This window comes from Mauremys mutica, chromosome 12 (assembly GCF_020497125.1).
Source record: "Mauremys mutica isolate MM-2020 ecotype Southern chromosome 12, ASM2049712v1, whole genome shotgun sequence".
Taxonomy (NCBI): Eukaryota; Metazoa; Chordata; order Testudines; family Geoemydidae; genus Mauremys; species Mauremys mutica.
This window is the reverse complement of record NC_059083.1, coordinates 52,423,846-52,447,933: the sequence shown is the minus strand read 5'-3', so window position 1 is coordinate 52,447,933 and position 24,088 is coordinate 52,423,846. Positions and strand designations below refer to the sequence as shown.

Below are 24,088 nucleotides of genomic sequence, written 5' to 3'. Positions count from 1 at the left end.
CTGAGGCCTAAACCTGGATGCCTAGACTGAGGCAACTCCTCGGCCTTCTCACCAGCAGGTTTTTAGATGCCCAGAGGACTTTATCAGTGAAAAGTTTGGCACCAAGACCCAGATGTTTAAAGGTATTTAGGTGCCTAATGGAATTTTAAAATGCACCTGGTAGCCTAACACCCACTGAAATCAATGAATTTTACACACCTAGAGACTTTTGAAAATCCCACCCGGTGCCTAAGTACATTTCACAATCTGGCCCCAATGGACTGTAGCCATCTATGGGGTAAGGGAGCAGCTGAATGAGGGTTTTGGGATTTCCAGTGGGGCACAATTACTGGACTGAACTCCCTAAAATGACACTTAGGGGCCTAAGACCCTTTGTGAGTCAAGGCCTTAAGAACATAAGACTGGCAATATTGGGTCAGACCAATGGTCCATCTAGCTCAGTCTCCTGTTTTCCGACTGTGGCCCATGTCAGGTGTTTCAAAGAACAGGCAATCATCAGATGATCCATCCCTTGTCATCCACTCCCAGATTCTTACTCAGTAAAATAACCAGAGAGGGCTTAAAATAAACACAAGCAATAGGTCCATTGAATAAGAAGCTGCCAATAAATTAGAGCCCCATGAACCTGCATTGTAAACATTGTAATTACATAGTAATGGCAAAGAAAGGGAAGGATCTTGTTATTTTCCTGAGCTGCCACATGTGTCCTGCAGAGTAATAAATAAAACTAGTCTCCATCTATCTTCTGTTTCTCCTTCCATAACCATTGCCCACTGGTCTTCCCTCTGCAGTGTACATCTACAGAAGAAATGTCCAACCAAACCATTGTGACTGAGTTCCTTCTCCTGGGATTCTCTGACATGCAGGAAGAGCAGATTTTACACTTCCTGGTGTTTCTAGTGATTTACCTGGCAGCCATTGTGGGGAATCTTCTCCTCATCACCGTCATAGCCCTCGACCAACACCTTCACACCCCCATGTACTTTTTCCTGGGCAACTTATCCTTCCTAGACCTCTGCTACATCTCAGTCACAGTCCCCAAGTCCATGGCTGACTCTGTAACCAACAACAGACTCATCTCTTTCTCTGGATGTGTCACCCAAGTCTTTCTGGTTGTAACTTTTGCAGGAGCAGAGCTGGTCTTTCTCACGGTGATGGCGTATGATCGCTACATTGCAATCTGCCGACCTCTACATTACAAGGTGATTATGAACAGAGGTGCATGTGCCCAGATGGCAGTGAGTTCATGGATCAGCAGCATGATCTGCTCTGTATTACAAACAGCGAATACCTTTAGGTTACATTTCTGTAGGTCCAACATTATCGCTCAGTTTTTCTGTGATATCCCACAGTTGCTAAAGATCTCTTGCTCTGATACACACGCTAATGTAATTGTCTTGATTGTCCTTGTGTCCCTTGGAGATGTGGTCTGCTTTGTATTGATAATTGTGTCGTACATTCATATCTTCTCCACGGTGATGAGAATCCCCTCTGAGCAGGGCAGGTACAAAGTCTTCTCCACCTGCATCCCTCACCTAATTGTGTTTTGTTTATTTATCAGTACAGCATCATTTACATACATGAGGCCCAGGTCGATGTCTTCAACATCTCTAGACCTGATGGCTGCTGTGTTCTATTGTGTGGTGCCACCACTAATGAATCCAATCATTTACAGTCTAAGAAACAAAGAGATAAAAGGGTCTCTATGGAAAATGATAGGCAGGATATTTTTTTCTCAAGAGAAATGAACTCCTCACACTGAAGTCTTAGAGTCCACCTGGAATAAAATATTTCCATGTTGCATCTTTTATAATATCTCTGACTGACTTTGTTTGAGGACCAGCCTATGTTCATGTTAGGATCAGAACCTGACATTTTGCATTTTCTGATTTTGGCTGACATTTTTTTAAATCTGACAGAAATATGGTCTATGGCATCCTCAGGAGCCAAGTCCCATTTTGAAACAAGACTCAGGCACTTCTGAACATTTTACTCTTAGTTGCTCAACTCCCAATGAGTTTGGGCCCCTTTGAAAATCCAAGGAAGAGCTAATTGCAATTTTTACATTTTCTAGTTTGAAATATCCACTTAAAATGATTTTTTTATTTCAAAATGTCATTTCCAAATGAGTAATTCCAAAATTTTGAAAAATTGAAATATTTTGAATGGTTATTTTGAATTAAAATGTCATTTTAATGTTATTTTAAATCAAACCGACAATTCGTAATGATTATTTTCATTGTTGTTTTGTAGCCGTATCGGTCCCAGGATATGAAAGAGACAAGGTGGGTGAGGTAATATCTTTTATTGGATCAACTTCTGTTGGTGGAAGAGACAAGTTTCCAGGGTATCTGAAGAAGAACTGTGTAGCTTGAAAGCTTGTCTCTTCCATCCACAGAAGTTGGTCTAATGCATAATGATATTTTTCATTTTCAGCTGACATTTCTAAATAAAAAATTTTCATTGGAACGTCAACACATTTTATTTTGGTTAAAAAAAATAAAATAAAAATTTACATTTCCCAATCACATTTTTAAGAACTTTTCATTCAGTGAAAATTTTTGATGTTTCTATTTTCACCCTATCTAAGATGAAAACAAACATCAAAGGACCAGAATTTCTCACAAAAGTTTCTGTTTTATAACTAGCTGTAAACCCCAGGCTTTTACACACACAACATTTTCACTATGACATTACAAGGAGCAGGCTGCTGATCTCTCCACACCTCAGGAGAAAGGTCTGAGGAGGGAAAAGGGGCCAGTGGGGACAACCTGGCTGAGGCCTGCAGCTGGCCTTATTTACACCCCTGCTCTAGCACCTCATCACGCCCCACAGGGGAGGTAGGTGGTTGTCTACAGATCTCCCCAGTCTATCTATTGAGCAATGAGAATTTTTTGACTAGAGCTGGGCAGAAAATGTCTTTTATTTCTTTAGAAAATTTTGACTTCATGACAAACAACCCCTCCCCACAACTTTCAACTGAATATGTAAATTTCTATTCGGAAATACCACTGCCGTGTCTCATGGGAGTTGCAGTTCGTGTGCCTCAAACTCCCGTTCTCTATGGGACAGGTTCCATGGGTGGATATCTGCACCACAGGATTCCTTTTTCCTAAGCCACTGTGGTGCATCATGGGAGTCCCACTGCTGCAATGCAGCATGGCGGGATGTAGTCTGGCTAGAGAGTCCAGCCCATAAAGAAGAATATGATCACAAGGTAAGCAAACTGCATCTCCCATGGGACACTGAGGTGGCATTTCCAAGTAGACAGATTTTCCAGATTTTCCAGTTTTATGTGGAATAAAACTGGTTGAATTTTTTTTGTCAAATCTGTTTTTTGATGGAAAATTCAGTTTTCAACCACACAGATCTTTTTGTAAAAAATGCCTGCTACCTCTGGAAAACCAGCACCCCAACCCACAACACTTTGTCTGAAAATTTGAAACTTTCAGGTGAAAAGTGAATCTGTCTACTTGGAAATGCCACCTCAGTGTCCCATGGGAGATGCAGTTTGCTTACCTTGTGATCATATTCTTCTTTATGGGCTGGACTCTCTAGCCAGACTACATCCCGCCATGCTGCATTGCAGCAGTGGGACTCCCATGATGCACCACAGTGGCTTAGGAAAAAGGAATCCTGTGGTGCAGATATCCACCCATGGAACCTGTCCCATAGAGAACGGGAGTTTGAGGCACACGAACTGCAACTCCCATGAGACACGGCAGTGGTATTTCCGAATAGAAATTTACATATTCAGTTGAAAGTTGTGGGGAGGGGTTGTTTGTCATGAAGTCAAAATTTTCTAAAGAAATAAAAGACATTTTCTGCCCAGCCCTAGTCAAAAGATTCTCATTGCTCAATAGATAGACTGGGGAGATCTGTAGACAACCACCTACCTCCCCTGTGGGGCGTGATGAGGTGCTAGAGCAGGGGTGTAAATAAGGCCAGCTGCAGGCCTCAGCCAGGTTGTCCCCACTGGCCCCTTTTCCCTCCTCAGACCTTTCTCCTGAGGTGTGGAGAGATCAGCAGCCTGCTCCTTGTAATGTCATAGTGAAAATGTTGTGTGTGTAAAAGCCTGGGATTTACAGCTAGGTATACAGCAGCACAGAGAGACATTAACCAGAAGGTTTGGTGCTCCATTTTCTGCCTTTAGCTGGAATAGCCATGGGAAGGCATTAGTCCTCTCCCTCAGCCATGTGTCCAGAGGAGATTGGGGATTATGAAAACAAAACTCACTGGTTTCTTCTCTCGCTGATGATCAGACAGGAGCCATGGATATTGGAGAAGGGATTCTCCTGTCACCCACAGAAGGGGTTCCTGCATGGCAGGACTGGTGTACATTGGCAAGGAGCAGGAGGATGTGGAAGAAGTGTAACTAGCCACAATCTCTGCTACTACATGTTCTTTTGAAAAATAGTTTTTCAAAATAGTGTTGAGGTTTTCAAAGGATCCTAAGGGATTTAGACACCCAACTCCCACAGTGTTTCAGGGAGAGTTGAGCACTCCTGACTCCTTTGAAAAGTACAGCTCTCTACCTCTTGGGCTGCTGATCTGACTGTTTGACGAAGAAGGAAAACAGAACAGGCAGGGGAGGGGGCATGGAAGAAAGCCCTTTGTCCTCAAAAGCAGGTCATTCAGTGTTATCAGTGTATAAAATGCAGCCTATAAAATGTCTTGTTTCAGCCCTGAGTGTACAATATGCTACATACAATTTCCTCCATAAGCCCACAGAGCCAAATCCATTCCTGGTGTAACTCCCTGGAATTCAGTGGACTCTCACCAGATGAATTTGGCCCAATCTCAAGTGGTTTTCTGCTGAATCCTCTGCAATGCCCACTGAGGATAATCACAGCTCTGTGCTCCCAATGGTTGCTGTGTCCGTGGAATTCTCCACTTGGCCTGTGTGCTCTACTTCCTATTGACACCTGAATCCCTGGGCTGACGTTACAGCCTTTGCACACTCTGCAGAATTTAAACACGGGGACATGAATGGGAAGAGATTGTGCCTGAAAAAGTGTCCTGAGGAATGATGACATGTCCTGATATAAACCTCCACTGGGTAATGGAGGAGATGAGGAGTCAAATGTGGAAAACTGTCTAAAGTTTTAGGTCTTTAGACACCTAAATATTCAGCTAGGTTCCTACTGGGGTCCTCAGATGTGCCTAACTCCCATTGATTTCATGATTTCCACTCATCTGAGCTGTCAGTAATTATCTCCAACTGGGAAGTCTTCTGAAGGACCAGTCAGATAGCTCGGACCTGTGATGCCCATCTGGACAGTGCAAAGGAGAATTCAGTCTCCAGAACACATTCATGACCTGCATCTCCAAAGTGATTGTGCCAACCAGCAATGGGGACATTGTCTGCCCATCCAGCTAGTGGTGGGTTTTGTAGTGACAGGGCAGATCCAGGACCCCAGATCCAGAAGCTCCTCTCTTGAAAGTTGAGGAATTTGGGAGCTCAGCATGGATTAGAGTCTTGGTTTGGGCCCATCTCTACTTTTCTGTCATGTGGACACATTCCTACTAGGGGAATGTTTTGTCCCTCAGCCCGAGTACGCCCAGATGCTATACCCCAGCTATACCCCAATCTTCTTCCCACTGGAGTCCATTGGCTCTCCATGAGTTCTGGGTACAGCTGGTTGGGAATTCTCCACTGGAACAATTTTCTAATGTAAAATTCCCTTCACAAAATCAAACTTTTCCATGAGAATATTGAGGTGTTCAGTGATCCCTCTGTGCTGAAGGAGCCTGCAAGAGCTGTGCATCATTCTGTGTCCAGTTCCAGCTGGCTGAGCATAACAATAAGAGCTTCTCAATGTGCCTCTTCTCCCCATACTCTCCATTTGGGAAGCTCAGCCCCTATGGGCGCAGCCTCCAATACCCTCTAAAATTTCAAAATGGGAAAATACAATTGATTTTCCATCAGGAACATTGCAATGACGGCTCCCTTCCAGCCTGCCTGCCTGGAAGGCCCTTGCCAATGTTTACATTTACTCTGTAGCTAGAAAGTGTAATTAGCAAGAGCATTCCAGGTGGGCTGCTGGAGAACTCAGAAATGGCAAAACATTTCATTCTGATCAAAACTAATGTTAGTCAGAACCCAGAATTCCTGTTACATGGTATTTTCTAAGGTTTCCTCTTTATTATTATTATTACTCTGAATCAGAACAAAAAATAAATAAACACTTCAGAACATCTTCCAGAACAAAATTCTGAAATTTCATAGATAAAAAAGCCAGCCAGCCAGCCTGACTTGTTTCCTTTAAAAGTTTTAATGGAATCAACATGTTCCTATGGAACTGTTCTGTTAGAAAATTTACAATCCATTCTAGTTCCAATGTTTCAAAATGAACTATTTCATTTCATAATGTCAATTCAAAATGAAAACAGTTCATTTTCAAGTGACATTTCGACTGGGTTCTAATGCCATCAATACACTTGTTAATTGTTGGACCTTGAACAAGCCACATCCCCTTCCCGTGCCTCACTTTCTCCATCTTGAAATGGAGACAATGACACCAGCTGAAATTTGTTGGGAAATGGAATTTCCAATCCATGCAAACTCCAGAAATGACCTTTCATCCCTAATCAGAACCAAACATTAAAATTTACTGAGTTTTTTCCTAACATATTTCATTTCAGAATCATCAGAATTACCTTATTGAAACAAAACGTGTTTATAAGATTCAAATGTCTCTTGTTGCCTTTATCATTATATTACATTATGTTATACATTATAGTATAATATATGCAATATATTATACTATAATATATAATATATTATAATATAATTATATATATATATTATACTACATTATAATATAACATAAAATTCAAATGATAACTTTAAAATGAAACATTTTGACCAAATTGAAACAAATTGTTTTGCTAATTTCCTCTAAAAAAATCAATCTTTTCCCAGGAAAAGTGTTTATTTCATTGAACTTGAAGTTTCCAACTGAACACAGTTCCACTGAAAAGTTTTCAAAAAGCTGTAATATTAAGCTGCTTTGAAAAGTGCTTTCAGATCTATGTGTGTATGTATGTAAAATCGATGACCCTTTCATTTAGAATTTCGCACCTAACACCAAAATGGGGGGACACGAGGAGTTGTTCCTTAGGGCTGCATTTGCTTTTTACAGTTATGTGCCTATCATGGAAGGAGGTCACTAGAGTAAGGGCCTAGGTGAATTCCATGGAATTTATGGTGAAAAGTTTCAAAAGTGTGTAAGTGATGTAGGAGCCTAGGTCCTATTTAAGTTGGTGGGACTCTTAAATCATTTAGGGGCAGTTTTTTAAATCTATTTAGGTGCCCAGGGCCAATTTTTTTAAAGATATTTAGGCACCTCGTTGGATTTTGAAAAACATCTAGTAGTGTCAAAATGAAGCATTTTGTTTCATCCCAAGAAAATTTGGTTAAACTTTCAGGCATTTTGACAAATGCCAAAGGATTCAAAAAAGGTGGAGGAGGAACAGGTGTTCATAGTGGTGTTGCCTCCCTTTTAAGCTTTAGGCCAGTTCTCAGGGCACATTTCTACAATGTGAGAGTCCTAACCACTGAGCTAAACTTTCAAGGGACGTGGCGCCTTCTTTAGCCATTTTGTGAATTTAGTCCTCCTTCTCCTTGCTTTTGTCAAAATTCCTGAAATTCAAAACATTTGATGGGGGGCGGAACGGGCGGGTGAAAATAAAAAAAAAGTTTTATTTTGCTTCAATTTTTTTTCCTATTCAACAATTTTTTTAAAATGTTATTTCTTGTTTCACCTGAAAATCCAGTTAAGCTTGAAGCAATCATCATAATTCTATTGAGATCTGGGCTAAGTTATTCAAAGTGGCCTAAAGAAGTTAGGCATTGATCTGCCCATGGGAGTTGGATGCCAAACTTCCATAGGTTGTTCTGAAATGACAGCCTAAATCATGCCTAAATTCTGTAGCACAACTTTTCTGAAGGTCCCCTTCACCTCTTTGTTCCTCAGACTGCAGATGATAGGGTGGAAAGTTTCTGGTAGGCCCCCTTTTCCCTGTGTTTCATATTATTAAGGACTCAGCTCCTTCCCAGGGGTACATTTATTGGGCTCAGATGGTGGAGTCCCAAATGCCCTAGTGAAAGTCCCTGTGTCCATTGCAATCACTTGGGCTTCTCTGATTTATTAGAAGACTTGCTGGCTAGACCATGTGGGTCGTGAGTTCGATGTTTAATTCCTGGGTCTGCAGCAAACCCACCAGATGAAATTGGCCCCATTCACTTCTCCCTGAGTGCTTCACTCTGTGCATTGTCCTGTTACAAGCAGTACTGAGGAGAGAAATCTGGGGCACCAAACCTTCCATCTCCTAAGCCCACATCATGAGAAGGGCCTTTTCTTTCCAGACATTTCCCAGCTGAGCAATGCCTAGAGCAATCGCTTAGGTGCCCAAACTCCTCCCTTTGAAGTCAAGGGGTATTAGGCCACATCTCATCTTTCATGACTTGAAATTGTTCCCCAGAATCCTTGCTGTTAGGACCTGCAGTAGTTTCCTGATAGGTGACACTGTCATATGGCCATGCCAAGCGTAGAACTCATTATGGACTAGAGACACCTCTGCCTCCTCTCTGGTCTCTCTGTAAGCACCCACTTCAGATGTTGAGCCTCGTGCCCTCATCTGATTCAGGGAAGAATCTCATACTCTTTCCACTCTCAGACCAGGACCTAGGTACTCTATCCCGCATATATCCCACATGCCAACCGCTTATCACCCTGCAGCTCCAACTGGGCTTCAGGCACCAGTGACCAGTGACATTGACCAACACTCACCTTAAAACAAAGTCTACTTTTTTAGCAATTGGAACAACCATTAAAAAATAGATTTCAAAGCAACAAAGAACCTACACACATCTAATCAAAGGGCTTCACCTGGTTGCCTGCTGGTGATAGGTAGGACTTTTTCCCCCAATGCACAGTTGGTCTGATGGATTCTGTTTCTCTTCTCCCCTTCATTTGAAGCATCAGATATTGGCCTCAGCTGGAGCTGGGGCACTGGATGGGGTGGGTCAGTGCTCTGAGGTGGGCCAGAGAATCATTCTTTCTAGATGCCTGGCTGGTGGGTCTGGCTCTCATTCTCCAATAACTATTAATCACCTGATTTGGGGTGGAGAAGGAATCTCCCTAGCTCGGATTGTCAGGCACCTTCTGGATTTTGCAGACTGCTCTGTTGCTTTTCCTCTTGCCTTTTTAATGTAGTTGTGATTTCTAGTCCCTTCTCCAGAAATTAGCCCCTTCCTCTTGTTATGATTACTTGAGCCTAGATGCACATTGGCTGGATTTTTGTCACCATCCCCCATAGGATCTAGTTTAAAGCTCTCCTTATTAGGTTAATCAGACAATGTCCAAAGATGTTCTTCCCAGTATTTTATAGATGGAGCCCATCCCGGCACAGTAATCCTCTTTCCTGTAACATCAGCTCCTTGTTAAAGAAGCCAAAACCCTCGTGCGACACCACCTGCGTAGCCACACATTTACTTCCATGAGTCGATGGTCCATGCCCGGGCCTTTTCCTTCAACAAGAAGGATGGATGAGAACATCACTTGCACTCCAAACACTTTTATCCTTCTTCCCAAAGCAACATAGTCTGCAGTGAACCTCTCAAGGTCATTCTTGGTAGTATCATTGGTGCCCACATGGATAAGTAGGAAGGAGTAACAGACCAAGGGTTTGATGAGTCTTGCCAGATTCTCAGTCACATCCTGAATTTTAGCTCCAGGCAAGCAGCACACTTCTCGGAATTCCCAGTCCACACAACAGATGGATAACTCTCTTCCCCTTAGGAAGGAGTCCCTGACCACCACCACCCTTCTCCTCCTCTTGGGTGTGGTGGTCAGGGAACCCTCATCCTTAGGATAAGGCATCAATGCCTTCTGGTCGACAGGGTATCCTTCCGATCCCTTCCCTAGATCACCTGAGAGAGGGAGTTTGAGCTGGGGAACCCAGAAGCTGTCTCCAAAAGACAGAGAAGGAGAGTAGGAAGCTATTAGAGCCTGAGGACCAAGGACATAAATGATTCCCTTGGGGAAAGGGTAGTGTGGGGCACAGTGTGGCAGGGAATGTGTTGTGTGTAGGTATTTTGGGGTGCTGAGAGTCTGTCAGCATGCTGTCTTGTAAGTCCAGACAGCAGCAGACGCCCCTCATCCCCACCTCTCTCACACACCCATTCACAGCAAGCAGCATTTCACAGTAACGGTTGCTTTGTCCTGGAGCAGATAAGCAGCCGGCTGTCAGAAACGGAGTTTTGAAAGTGGATATCCGCATTCCTGCACCCGATAACAAAACAATGAGAAGAGTGGCCACTTGACTTAAGGGGATTATGGGATGTTTCCAGAGGCCAATCACAGTGCAGTAATGCAACACCTCATTCACACTGATGCTGGGGCGTTTCAGCCGGGGCGCAGCAAGTTTTATGCTTCTCGTGGAGATGGATTACCAGGAGCGCTCCAGCCACAGAGCCCAGGCGCTCTACGTGCCTTGCCAGTGTGGACACATAGGAAGTTACAGCACCTGGGATTGCTTTAGTGCACTGTAGTTTGCAAGTGTAGCCAAGCCCTAAGGGTTCCAGTTCCCCAACAGGTCGTATTCTCCTAACCCAAGATACACAGTCTAATGAAAAATTCTGGCTCATCTTAACCCTCTTCAAAAGATAAAACAAAATAAAATATGTCTGTTGCTGAGTCCTTCTTTCAGTCCTTTGCAACAGAGGTGTGGATTCTCATAATCCAGTTCCCAGCAGAAAACAATGAGTCAGGTCTGCCTCCTGGCTTAAGATCTTTCATAGAAATCTGTAAATCAGCCAGCAGGTCTGTCGTAAACACACACAAAGATATTTTTTGACTGAAAATTAAAAAAAACAGATATCAATTTTTTTCAATAAAAAAAGTTTTGTTTTCAGCAGGTTTTATAAAAAAAATATTTGGTTTTCAGATGAATATCTTTGGTTTTTGCTTGCTCAAAACCGAAAGAAAACAAGCTTTATTGTTTTTAGTTTCTTGACAAAAATTGAAGTTTTCCACAGAAAATCCCCCATATTCCAGCTATCATGAATGTTGGTGTGTGTGCGTATGTAATAGTTATGAATCAGTATTCCAAAATGTGACTTATGTGCTAAGTTTGTTCCAGACAGTTCCAACATCCTCACCCACAGGCAAGGACTGAAACAGGAAACCTCCAGATGTAAACACATGAGCTGCTCCAGCTTAAGCTAAAGGGACAACGCCCTTTGGTACTCCCTGTACCAGGTTCATATCCTCCAGGGGTGGAGCACAGAGTGGGATTCTGTCTCCAAAAGACAGAGAAGGAGAGTAGGACTAATTGTTTTCTGCTGGAAACCAGATTATGAGAAACCACACCTCTATTGCAAAGGACTGAAAGGAGGACTCAGCAATTGACATATTTTATTTTGTTTTATCTTTTGAACCACAGAATAGAACAAGGCAGCCAGCAGGGCCTGATACAGTGAGGCTATTGAGCTGGGCCCCATGTGGGTGTACATCATGGGGCTCATAGGAGTGGGGCCCAAACTGAGATGTTGGGGTCAAGATTTAGTTGTGGCTCAAAGTCCCATCTTCCTCACAGTTCAAGAGAGGGATAATGGAGTCCTGGGTTCTAGGTCCATAACCTGTCCCCATGCAAGAGAAGCCCAATTTCTAAGCTCTTCCCCATTGACAATTGTGTTGCTATGCAGTTCCCACCACTGCAATGACTGAAAGGAGCCATAGACAGACAAAACCTTCATTGCAAGTGAAACCCACTTGCCAGTGTGTGTGGAGCGTCCCCCTCTGTGCTCCAGGAGGATATGAACCTGGTACAGGGAGTACTAAGGGGTGTTGTCCCTTTAGCTTAAGCTGGAGAAGCTCATGTGTTTACATCTGGAGGTTTCCTGTTTCAGTACTTGGTATGTCAAGCAAGATGGTGGCCATCAAATCAAATACTGAGGAGAGGGTGGGGATAGTTTCTGAGAAGAGAAAGGATCTTCTCTCCAACTCTAAATAATAAATCTAAATGACGTGAGTGAGGAGGAGGAGCTGTGTGGTTATACCTGAGTTTGACACCCCTTCTCTTTATAGAGTGGCGGATGCAGCTCGGGAGCCCAGGCTGAAAACAGCTGTGTGTCAGTAAGGCACGGGTCAGAGGCTGTCCCTCAGGTGGGCCAGGATCATGCTATGTCAGCTTTATAGGTCATACCTACAGCAGTGCAAATAAGAAATGTCTCAGTTCGAATCGAACCGAAAGATAGGACTTTTTTTTTTAATTTTATGTCAAACAGAAAGTTTTATTTCACCGAAAATGCAGTTTAACAAAGAAAATAAATTTGAAGCAAAATTCAAAACTAAAAATCATTTCAAATAAACAAATCAAAATATTTTGTTTAGAAAATGTCATTTTTTCCCAGCCAAAAAAAATTAAGTGAATTTGACACAAATTAGCAACATTTTTTAACAACCTCAACAAGTTTTTTTGGAAAAGGGAAGTTTTGTCTGCAAAATTTTGGCCAGTTTTATTGAGAACCAACTCCTTAAAACTCACCATGAGACCGCTAGATGCTTTAGACCAAGAGCCATCATTTTAGAAATTATTGGTGAGAACTTCAGAACTGCTGGAGGGATTTGGATGCTCAGTTCCTATTACAATCAATTGGACTTGGGTGCTGAACTCAGAGGCAGCTTTGAAAATCTCAAGCCTGAAGATTTAATAAAGTTTCAACCACTTGGGAAGGATTCCAGGATCGGACTCTGTTCTCATTGCCCCTGTGCCATGCAAACCTGCAAGTCACTAAACTGAGTTTGGCTATTACATGTATTCAAGGCTAACCTCACCCCCTGATCTGGGCCAGGCAGGTGACTTTGGTTCAGAGAGGGCTCTACCATGTACAGGACAGGAGCAGATTGTTGCACGGTTCAGCACAAGTTAAACAGAGCTGAGCAGGGTGGGAAGTGCTGAGGATTTTGATCCTGCTTTAATAACAGGCTGCTTCATGACTTCCTAAGCATCTCCACCCTAGCAGCAGGGGTGAGGCCTGCAATGGAAGCACACCTCACATCAGCATGATGATGACCAGGGAAGCCAGGAACTGACAGATTATTGGACTCGCAATGAACACACAGACACAGCACAATGTAATAGATATAGAGACATTTTCAGTGTCGAGGAAACACACAGATCCTCTGCACATGGTGATCCTGGCTCCCAGCTGTGAGCTCAGCCCATGAAGTCCCCTTGCCTCTCAGTCTTTGGTCTCACTTGAGTTTCATGAAACAGCAGAAGCTCCCAGAGAAGTTAACTTTTGCCTTTGAGCCTACACTTCTGAGCTTGAACCGGACCCCAGAGAGTGACTCGCCAACTGTCCTTAGAGAACAGACATGGATAAATCTTCTGCCCACAGCACCAACCCTTTGCTGCCGGAGAGACCCAGAGCCAGCCACACAGCTCATAGGCAGCAAGCAAGAGGTCTGCATTTATTGATATTCAGTCTCAGTGAGAACAATGAAAGGCTCTTCAGTAGCTGAGCATTTGGCATCCAGATACTACAGTGATTTGGGCATTAGCTGTAGACAGATAGATTAGACAGAAGCTTCAATGATGTAATTCCTTTTGCGAGCGGCAGTTTCCTGAAGTTGGAAATCAAACACAACATCAGCTGGGCAACAGTCACACTTCTCAGCACAGTAAGTAGACTGCTGTCATTAAATCCCGGAGTTTTTTAAGGGGTTGAATGTAACCATATAAATGTGAATGAAAATGTCAGATTTTACTGTGAATTAAATCAGCCTGGTATAACTAATTTAATTGTACCCAGAGACAAACTCATTTTGATAATTTGTATCTTTTTTACATAATGGAAGAGGTGGAATCTGAATGGAGAGCTTGGTCCCAGTTTCTGCACTGCCAGTGTCTTGCTCAGAATAAGAGAGCAATCTACCTCAGAATTCCCCAGTGGTTAAAGCTCTCAACTAGGATATGTCTCTCCTCTCAATCAGGCATATCAGGAATAGTGATAAAAGCCCCACGGAATGGTTGTGGCTGGTAGCTGCATGTTTTTTATCGCCGTGTAGACATATCCAAACTGCCCACATCCCAGGTGAGTGCTGCAGCTGTTATGCAGACATTGACAGTGGGTCAATGGTTCTCTCTCCTTTTTTGTTTTTTGAAAAAAACAAAAGGTCTCCTTTTCATTGCACATCACAACAAAATCAAATGTTTGGAATTCTCTTTTTCTGGCCAGCCCTAGCTCTGCCATGTCAGGATGTTGTCTAACTATAGGCACATCACTTCATGTCTTAGTGCCTCACTATTCACAGAGTCATAGATTCCAAGGCCAGAAGGGAACATTGTGATTATCTAGTGCAGTGATTCCCAAACTTTTTCTGCCGCTTGTGCAGGGAAAGCCCCTGGTGGGCTGGGCCGGTTTGTGTACCTGCCACGTCCGAGCCGCTTCCAGCAGCTCCCATTGGCCCAGAGCAGCGAACCGCGGCCACTGGGAGCAGCAATCGACCAAACTTGCAGAAGCGGCAGGTACACAAACTGGCCCAGTCTGCCAGGAGCTTTCCCTGCACAAGCAGTGGGACAAGTTTGGGCACCACTGATCCTGTGTGACCTCTTGTATAACACAGACCATAGAACTTCCCTAAAATAATTCCTAGAGCAGATTTTTTAAAAATATCCAATCTTGATTTAAAAATTGTCAGTGATGGAGAATCCACCACGACCCTTGGTAAATTGTTCCAATAGTTAATTACTTTCACTCTTAAAAATGTACACCTCATTTCCAGACTGAATTTTTCTATCTTCAGCTTCCAGCCATTGAATTGTGTTAAACCTTTCTCTGCTAGATTGCAGAGCTCATTATTAAATATTTGTTCCCCATGTAGATACTTAGAGACTCTAATCAAGTCAACCCTTAAGCTTCTCTTTGTTAAGATAAATAGATTGAGCTCTTTGAACCTATCTCTGTAAGGCATGTTTTCTAATCCTCTAATCATTCTTGTGGGTCTTCCATGAACCTTCTTCAATTTATCAACATCCTTCTTGAATTGTGGCACCAAAACCTGACACAGTATTCTAGCACTAGTCACACCAGTACCAAGATTCACTCAAGAGTTCTAAAGGAACACAAATATGAAATTGCAGAACTACTAACTGTGGTATGTAGCCTATTGCATAAATCAGCCTCTGTACCAGATAACCGGAGGATGGTTAATGTAATGCCATTTTTTAAAAAAAGGCTCCAGTGGTGATCCTGGCAATTAAAGACTAGTGAGCCTTACTTCAGTATCAGGCAATTTGGTTGAAATTGTAGTAAAGTACAGAATTATCAGACACATAGATGAACACATGTCACTGCGGAAGAGTCAACATGGCTTTTGTAGAGGGCAATCATGTCTGATCAATCTATTATAATTCTTTGAGTGTGTCAACAAATATGTGGACAAGGGTGATCCAGTAAGTATAGTGTACTTGGACTTTCAGAAAACCTTTCATAAGGTCCCTTACCAAAGGCAATTGAGCAACGTAGGCAGAGATGGTATAAGAAAGAGGGTCCTCTCATGGATCAGTAACTGGTTAAAAGATAGGAAATAAAAGTTAGGAATAAAAGGGTCACTTTTCACAGTAGAGTGAGGTGAATAGAGGGGTCCCCCAATGATTTGTACTGGGACCAGTGCTGTTCAACTTATTCATAAATGATCCAGAAAAAGGGGAAAGCAGAGTTTACCTGTGATACAAAATTACTCAAGATCGTTAAATCCAAAGCAGACTGTGAAGAGTTACAAAGGGAACTCACAAAATTTGGTGACCAGTCAGCTTAACTTCAGTATCTAGAAAGATAATGAAGCAAATAATTAAGCAATCAATTTGCAAACATCTAGAAGATAATAAGGTAATAAGTAACAGACAGCATGGATTTGTCAAGAAAAAAATAGTGTTGAACCAACCTGATAACTTTCTTGGACAGGGTAACAAGCATTGTGGATAGGGGGGAAGAGGTAGATGTGATATATCTTGACTTTAGTAAGGCTTTTGATACTGTCTTACATGATCGTCCTATAAACAAACTATGGAAATTCAACCTAGATGGAGCTACTATAAGATAGGTGCATAACCATTCCCAGAAAGTAATTATCAGTGGTTCACAGTCATGCTGGAAGGGGTTATAGGGTGGGGTCCAACAGGGAACAGTTCTGGGTCTGGTTCTGTTCAATATCTTTATCAATGATTTAGATAATGGCATAGAGAGGACACATAAAGTTTGCAGAAAATACCATGCTGGGAGGGGTTGCAAGTGCTTTAGAGGATAGGGTTATAATTTAAAATGATCTGGACAAACTGGAAAAATGGTCTGAAGTAAATAGGATGAAATTTAATAAGGAGAAATGCAAAGTATTCCTCTTGGGAAGGAACAATCAGTTGCACACATATAAAATGGGAAAATACTGCCTAGGAAGTACTGCAGAAAGAGACCTGCTAAATATGAGTTAACTGTGTAACACTGTTGTAAAAAAAGCAAACATCATTCTGGGATGTATTATCAGGAGTGTTATAAGCAAGACACGAGAAGTAATTCTTCTGCTCTACTCTGTGCTGATTAGGCCTCAGCTGGAGTATTGTATCCAGTTCTGGGCATCACATTTCAGGAAGGATGTGGACAAATTGGAGAAAGTCCAGAAAAATCCAACAAACATTATTAAAGGTCTAGAAAACATGACATGTGAAGGAATATTGAAAAAAATTGATTTGTTTAATCTGTAGAAGAGAAGATTGAGAGGGGACACGGTTTTCAAGTACATAAAAGGTTGTTACAAGGAGGAGGGAGGAAAATTGTTGTTCTTAATCTCTGAGGATAAGACAAGAAGCAATGGGCTTAAATTGCAGCAAGAGTGGTTTAGGTTAGACATCAGGAAAAACTTCCTAACTGTCAGGGTGGTTGAGCACTAGAATAAATTGCCTAGAGAGGTTGTGGAATCTCCATCATTGGAGATTTTTAAGAGCAGGTTTGACAAACATCTGTCAGGGATAGTCTAGATAATACATGAGTGCAAGGGATAGGACTGGATGACCTCTCAAGGTCCCCTCCAGTCCTACAGTTCTATGACTTTGGCAAGAAAATGGCACATTAAATTCAATGTGAAGAAATGCAAAGTAATGCACACTGGAAAACATAATTCCAACTATTCACACAAAATGATGGGGTCAAAATGAGCTGTTACCATTAAAAAATAATAATCTTAAAGTCATTGTGGATAGTTCTCTGAAAACATCTGCTCAATCTGCAATAGCAGACAAAAATGCTAACAGAATGTTAGGAACCATTAGGAAAGGGATAGATAATAAAATAGAAAACATCTTAATGCCATTATATAAATCCATGATAGACCCACAACTTGAGTACTGTGTGCAGTTCTGGTCACTCTATCTCAAAAAAAGGTATATTAGAATGGGAAAAAATACACAGAAGGGCAACAAAAATTATTAAGAGTGTGGAACAGTTTCCATATGAGGAGAGATTCAAAAGACTAGAACTGTTGAGCTTTGAAAAGAGATGAATGGGGAAGGGGTTTGATAGAGGTCTATAAAATCATGAATGGTGCAGAGAAGTGAATAGGGAAATATTATTTACCCCTTCAGAGAACACAAGAACCAGGGGTCACCCAATGAAATTAATAGGAAGCAGGTTTAAAACAAAAGGAAGGGCCAGAAGTATAAACAAATTTTAAAAAGAACTAGCTAAATTCAGGGAGGATAGGTCCACCAATGGCTATTAGTGAAGATGGTCATGACGCAACCCCATACTCTGGGTGTCCCTAAGCCTCTGACTCTGCCCTGTTCTGCTCATTCCCTCTGAAGCATCTGGCACTGGCCACTGTCGGATGACAGGATACTGAGCTAGATGGGTCATTGCTCTGACACAGTATGGCCATTCTTATGTTCTTATGTTCAAATACACAGATAAAATAACCTCTCTGCTCCTATTCAAGTTTACCAAGTGATCCACATCTTATCATATCTCACCTTTGTTTAAATTCACCTGAGTTAGCCCATTTTGGAAATGGTGAGAGCCCTAACCACCAGCCTTTAGCATTATTCTTGCCCTCTGTGTATCTGGCCCCATTCACTTTAATAGACCATGTAACAGATTCAGCAGAACACCCCTCCTGGAATACCTCATAGCCCAGTGGCAAGGGCCTCTCCCACTCAAACAGAGACTCAGCTTCCTTTTCTATAGTGTGGTGATGGGAGTATCGAATGCAGGCTTCCTACATCCTGAGTGAGAGCTTTAACCATTGGGCTAAACACCATGTGGGGAACCCTGTCTACCTTTGTGCTGGGTGGGTTCAGGAATGCCCTGACAGAACCTGCTGGATTGGGCCCTGCAGGTGAGATAGGCAGAGAAACATCTAGTTTGAGGCCCTACTGCGTCCAAGGTGTAAACCTGGATGCCTAGACTGAGGCAACTCCTCTCTCTGCTCACCAGCAGGTTTTTAGATGCCCAGAGGACTTTACCAGTGGAAAGTTAGGCACCTAGGTCCAGATTTTTAAAGGTATTTAGGTGACCAATGGAATTTTAAAATGCACCTGGTAGCCTAACACCCACTGACATCAATGAATTTTACACACCTAGAGACTTTTGAAAATCCCACCCGGTGCCTAAATATATTTAACAATCTGGCCCCTGGCCCCGATGGACTGTAGCCATCTACAGGGTAAGGGAGCAGCTGAATGGGGGTTTTGTGATTTCCAGTGAGGCACAAATACTGGACTGAACTGCCTAAAATGGCATTTAGGGGTCTAAGACCCTTTGTGAGTCAAGGCCTTAAGAACATAAGACTGGCCATACTGGGTCAGACCAATGGTCCATCTAGTTCAGTCTCCTGTCTTCCGACTGTGGCCCATGCCAGGTGCTTCAAAGGGAATGAACAGAACAGGCACCATCAGATGATCTATCCCCTGTCATCCACTCCCAGCTTCTTACTCAGTAAAATAATCAGAGAGGGCTTAAAATAAGCACAAGCAGTAGGTCTGTTGAATAAGAAGCTGCCAATGAAGTAGAGCCCCATGAACCTGCATTGTAAACATTGTAATTATATAGTGATGGTAAAGAAAGGGAAGGATCTTGTTATTTTCCTGAGCTGCTGCATGTGTCCTGCAGAATAATAAATAAAACCAGTCTCCATCTATCTTCTGTTTCACCTTCCATAACCATTGCACCTTGGTCTTCCCTCTGCAGTGTACATCTACAGAAGAAATGTCCAACCATACCATCGTGACTGAGTTCCTTCTCCTGGGATTCTCTGACATGCGGGAAGAGCAGATTTTACACTTCCTGGTGTTTCTAGCGATTTACCTGGCAGCCATGGTGGGCAATCTTCTAATCATCACCGTCATAGCCCTCAACCAACACCTTCACACCCCCATGTACTTTTTCCTGGGCAACTTATCCTTCCTAGACCTCTGCTACATTTCAGTCACAGTCCCCAAGTCCATGTCTGACTCCCTAACCAACAACAGACTCATCTCTTTCTCTGGATGTGTCACCCAAGTCTTTCTGGTTATAACTTTTACAGCAGCAGAACTGGCCTTTCTCACGGTGATGGCGTATGACCGCTACATTGCAATCTGCCGACCTCTACATTACAAGGTGACTATGAACAGAGGTGCATGTGCCCAGTTGGCAGTTGGTTCATGGATCAGCAGCATGATGTGCTCTGTATTACACACAACTAATACCTTTAGGTTACATTTCTGCAGGTCCAATGTTATCTCTCAGTTTTATTGTGATATCCCACAGTTGCTAAAGATCTCTTGCTCAGATATACGTGCTAATGTAATAGTCATGACTGCCCTTGGATCACTTCTAGATGTGGTCTGCTTTGTGTTGATAATTGTGTCGTACATTCACATCTTCTCCACAGTGATGAGAATCCCCTCTGAGCAGGGCAGGTACAAAGCCTTCTCCACCTGCATCCCACACCTGGTTGTTTTTTGTTTATTTATCAGTACAGCATCATTTACGTACATGAGGCCCAGGTCGATGTCTTCAACATCTCTAGACCTGATGGCTGCTGTGTTGTATTGTGTGGTGCCACCACTAATGAATCCAATCATTTACAGTCTAAGAAACAAAGAGATAAAAAGGTCTCTATGGAAAATGATAGGCAGGAATTTTTTTTTCTCAAGAGGAATGAACTTCTCACATTGAAATCTTAGTGTCCACCTGGAATAAAGTATTTCCATCCTCCGCCTTATGTAATGGGTCAGACTGACTTTGTATGAGGACCAGCCTATGTTCATGTTAGGATCAGAACCTGACATTTTGCATTTTCTGATTTTGGCTGAGAGTTTTAAAAATCTGAAAGAAATATGGTAACAAATTAAAGCATCTAAGTTCCTCAGGATCCAAAGTCCCATTTTCAAACAAGGCTCAGGCACTTCTGAAAGTTTTACTCTTAGGTGCTCAAATCCCAAAGAATTTTCAATAAAATGTGGGAATCTTATTATGTTTTGGCCCCTTTGAAAATCTCAGGAAGAGCTAATTGCAATTTTTCCTTTTTCTAGTTTGAAATATCCACTTAAAATGAACTTTTTTATTTCAAAATATCATTTCCAAATGTTATAAAAAATGAAATATTTTCAATGGTCATTTTGACTTAAAATGCCATTTTAATGTTATTTTAAGTCAAACTGACAATTCATAATGATTATTTTCATTGTTGTTTTGTAGCCATTTTGGTCCCAGGATCTGAAAGAGACAAGGCAGGTGAGATAATATCTTTTATTGGATCAACGTCTATTGGTGGAAGAGGCAAGTTTCCAAGGTATCCGAAGAAGAACTGTGTAACTCGAAAGCTTGTCTGTTCCACCAACAGAAGTTGGTCTAATTCCTAATGACATTTTTCATTTTCAGCTGACATTTCTAAATGAAAGAATTTTCACTAATCCGGTCTCCAGGGCTGTGAACCCAGCTCTGATCTCACTGTGCTAGATGGACCATTGGTCTGCCCCAGTATGGCCATTCTTATGATCTCATGTGTGTTTGCTCATATGCTCAGGGTCTAACTGTTCACTGGATTTGGGGTTGGGAAGGAATTTTCTCCCAGGTAGGACTGGCAGGGATGTTGGGTGTTTTTCACCTTCCTCTGCAGCGTGGCAATTCTCTGCTATTGCAGAGACCTGGGGTATTGGTGGCTCCTTGGTCACTCCTGTTCTCTGCCTGTGGCACACAATGGTTTAGTCTCCCAAAGACTGAAATACTGAGTTTAACTAAGTCATTTGGCTCAATGCAGGGGTATGTGGGTGAAGATTAGTGGGCTACCACATACAGGAGGTCAAAGTGGATTATCTAACGGTCCATTCTGGACTTAAACTCTATGAAGCTGTGAACACTGGATCATTGCTTTCAGAGATGACTTAGGGTCAGCTGGGGCCCTGGGCCGGAGCAAGTGGAGGGGCCCCAGCACCAGAACCATGGCCCCGTTCCATCCCTTCCACCCATGGCCCCACCCTGTTCCACCCCTTTCCCCATGGCTCCGACTCCTACTCGCTCCTTTCCAGGAGCGCCCCCCCCGCCCCCTGCAGCCATGAGACTGGAGAAGCTCTGTGCCAATGCCACGACAGGGAGCGAGAGTTCCTCAGGGCCACAGCAGGGAGGGGATTTTTCCAGGGGCTCCAGATTGGCCATAATCTGCCATTGATTGCTTTCACAATATATTTAAATTGTATCCAAACCCCTGTTATATGGTATATATATAACCCTGTATATATATGGTGAAAGCTGGAATATGCCTAATTTGTGGTTGCCTACACAGCCCCCCAGGCATCAACGTTGTGCCCTGTGTGAGGAAGGGATGCTTTAATGAAAACAGCACAATACAAACTACCCCCATTGCTCAAGTGTAATTGAAGATGCAATTTACAACTGGCTTTAGATCATAGTTGACAGAACTGCAGCTGACTTTCCAGGGTGGTGTCGTCTCCACAGTACTAATGGAAATACAATTCAATAGGTATGAATGACACTGAGTATACACTTTAGGACAGATTTTGCCACAGATTTGACCACCTTTCATCATGTTGGATTTTAATGGGACTGCCCATGGGAAAAGGAAATTCTCAGCATGAATAATGGTGTCAGACTCTGTTGGTTAGTGTATAAAAAGAGATACATCTTCACAACATCATAGCACTGTTCTCTGTACACCATTCACACTCCGTGCTCAGTAAAGAGAACTGTCAGAACCTGAAAAACAATAGCACTTATGTCTGGTTAAACATTTTCCATCGAAAGGTTTATGGTGGCAAATTGGACTTTTTACTAAATGATTTTTTTTTTAGAAAGTGTCTAATTTTCTCAAGAGAATTGATTTTTCACTGGAAAACTGAAATCCGATAACCGAAATTTTTGAGCAAAAAAAAAGAGATTTTTTAAAGTTTGTGGCAGATTTGACTTCAAAAAATTTGGCTTGGGATTTCAAACAAGCAAACAAACAAAACTGTTATGAGGTTTTCTATGAAAAGTCTAAATTTTTCATGAGGAAATTATACACACACACACACACACGACAATTTGTGACCAGCGCTAGTATCAGATAAAGGAGACAAAACTGGTAGGTGCCATCACAAGCAGAGGAATGTGAGTTTTGATGCATCCTGAAGCTACCAATCAGTTCCCATTCACATCTAGCTATCTATACACCATATACTAACCACTAGGCTGCAGAGTTATTCTTTCCTCTCTCGCTCTCTCTCTCACCCAATGACTCCTTATATATTTATCTAAAGTGTAACAGGCTCCATGGGAGAGACTGGGGAAGAATACCCCACAGCTCAGGGGTTAGACACTCCGTGATTAGGACACAAACCCAGATTTTGAATGGGAATAGATTCAATGGGTGGTCTGTGAGCGCACCTACCGAATCAGGTTCCACACATGAGTTAGGCAGACAAACCCTTATCTTCCCCCAGTTGGTGAATTGCTCTGGGGCTGAGGTGGGAGACAGGTGTCTGGTCACCTAGAGTGTGGCTGTAGTTTTATTTTAGGTTTAATATAATTAAAAGACACCTATCCAAGGCCCGAGGTGCCCTAACACGTCATTACTAATACAATACAATCCCAGCTGCATTAAAAGGATCATTTCAGCAGGAACTCAGTCCTCCAGAGAGCTACAGAACTCTTTTCTGCCCATACATCACTGTGGAAAGCAAACCTTCAGATCTCTCAGAAAACCCAGTCAAAGAGATAACACATTGGCCTCCCGAATACATGACAAACTACTGAAACACCCATGTAACCAATCATTTCCCTTCCCCCGAAAAAGGGGAAAAAACACCCTAAAACCGAATTGACCACCTGATAAAACCAAACAAAAGCCAGACGAGCTAGCTGTTACAATCTGGCCCGGTACCCAGTTATACAAGCATCCATCTCGTGAAAGTGGATCCAATCACTGGGTGCCACGTACTTCCAAGGTAATTGCGCCTGGGTAGAGTCTCATCGTCACTAGCTCTGGGGCTCTTGGAAACACTGCCAGTCTCAGACCTCTGGTCTGACGCTCTTCCTTTGGCCATTGGAGGCCACCGTCCAGCTGCCTTAGAGCTCAAAACCAGTGTCTGAGTTCCCCCAAGCTCCCAGACACCTACACACACTCTGCCAGAGCTTCACCTAGGCTAGGAGTCTAATTGAACCACTGTAAGAACATTTTGAGAGGAAGGCAAGGAACATGGGTTTAGCAAAGGGATTTCTTAACCACAGAAACTTTATGCATTGAGCCCTCGAGAGTTCCAGATCTTCAAAAACAAGACAGTCCTGAGACACCCTCTCCCCTAGTCTGATCTCATCCATTCTGTAAGTCCGAGGTTGCAGGCTGAGAAGAATCCCTCCTGCCCTCTTGCTCCTGCAAGTCCTTCCTATGTGTGGGCATGGTTGGCCCCTCTCTGCACAGAGCGGAACCGCACTGTTAAATAGGTCCCTGTCTCTGCATCAGGGGTTCAAACTCTGAAGTTCCATCCCCGACATTCATGCCTGTGGGCCCCCTGTATAGAAAAATCATTTTCCCTTGGGGGGGAGGGG

The 24,088-nt window shown here is 42.7% G+C and overlaps 2 protein-coding genes across 2 annotated transcripts; both read left to right on the top strand.

Annotated features, from left to right (window-relative positions):
• The first annotated feature begins 800 nt into the window (after positions 1-800).
• Positions 801-1,748, top strand: LOC123346936 (olfactory receptor 14A16-like). Its single transcript, XM_044984374.1, has one exon. The coding sequence runs from the start codon at positions 810-812 to the stop codon at positions 1,746-1,748; it is 939 nt and encodes a 312-aa protein (XP_044840309.1). The 5' UTR covers positions 801-809.
• Positions 1,749-19,267: 17,519 nt separating this feature from the next.
• On the top strand, positions 19,268-20,221 carry LOC123346935 (olfactory receptor 14A16-like). Its single transcript, XM_044984373.1, has one exon. The coding sequence runs from the start codon at positions 19,268-19,270 to the stop codon at positions 20,219-20,221; it is 954 nt and encodes a 317-aa protein (XP_044840308.1).
• Positions 20,222-24,088: the final 3,867 nt, after the last annotated feature.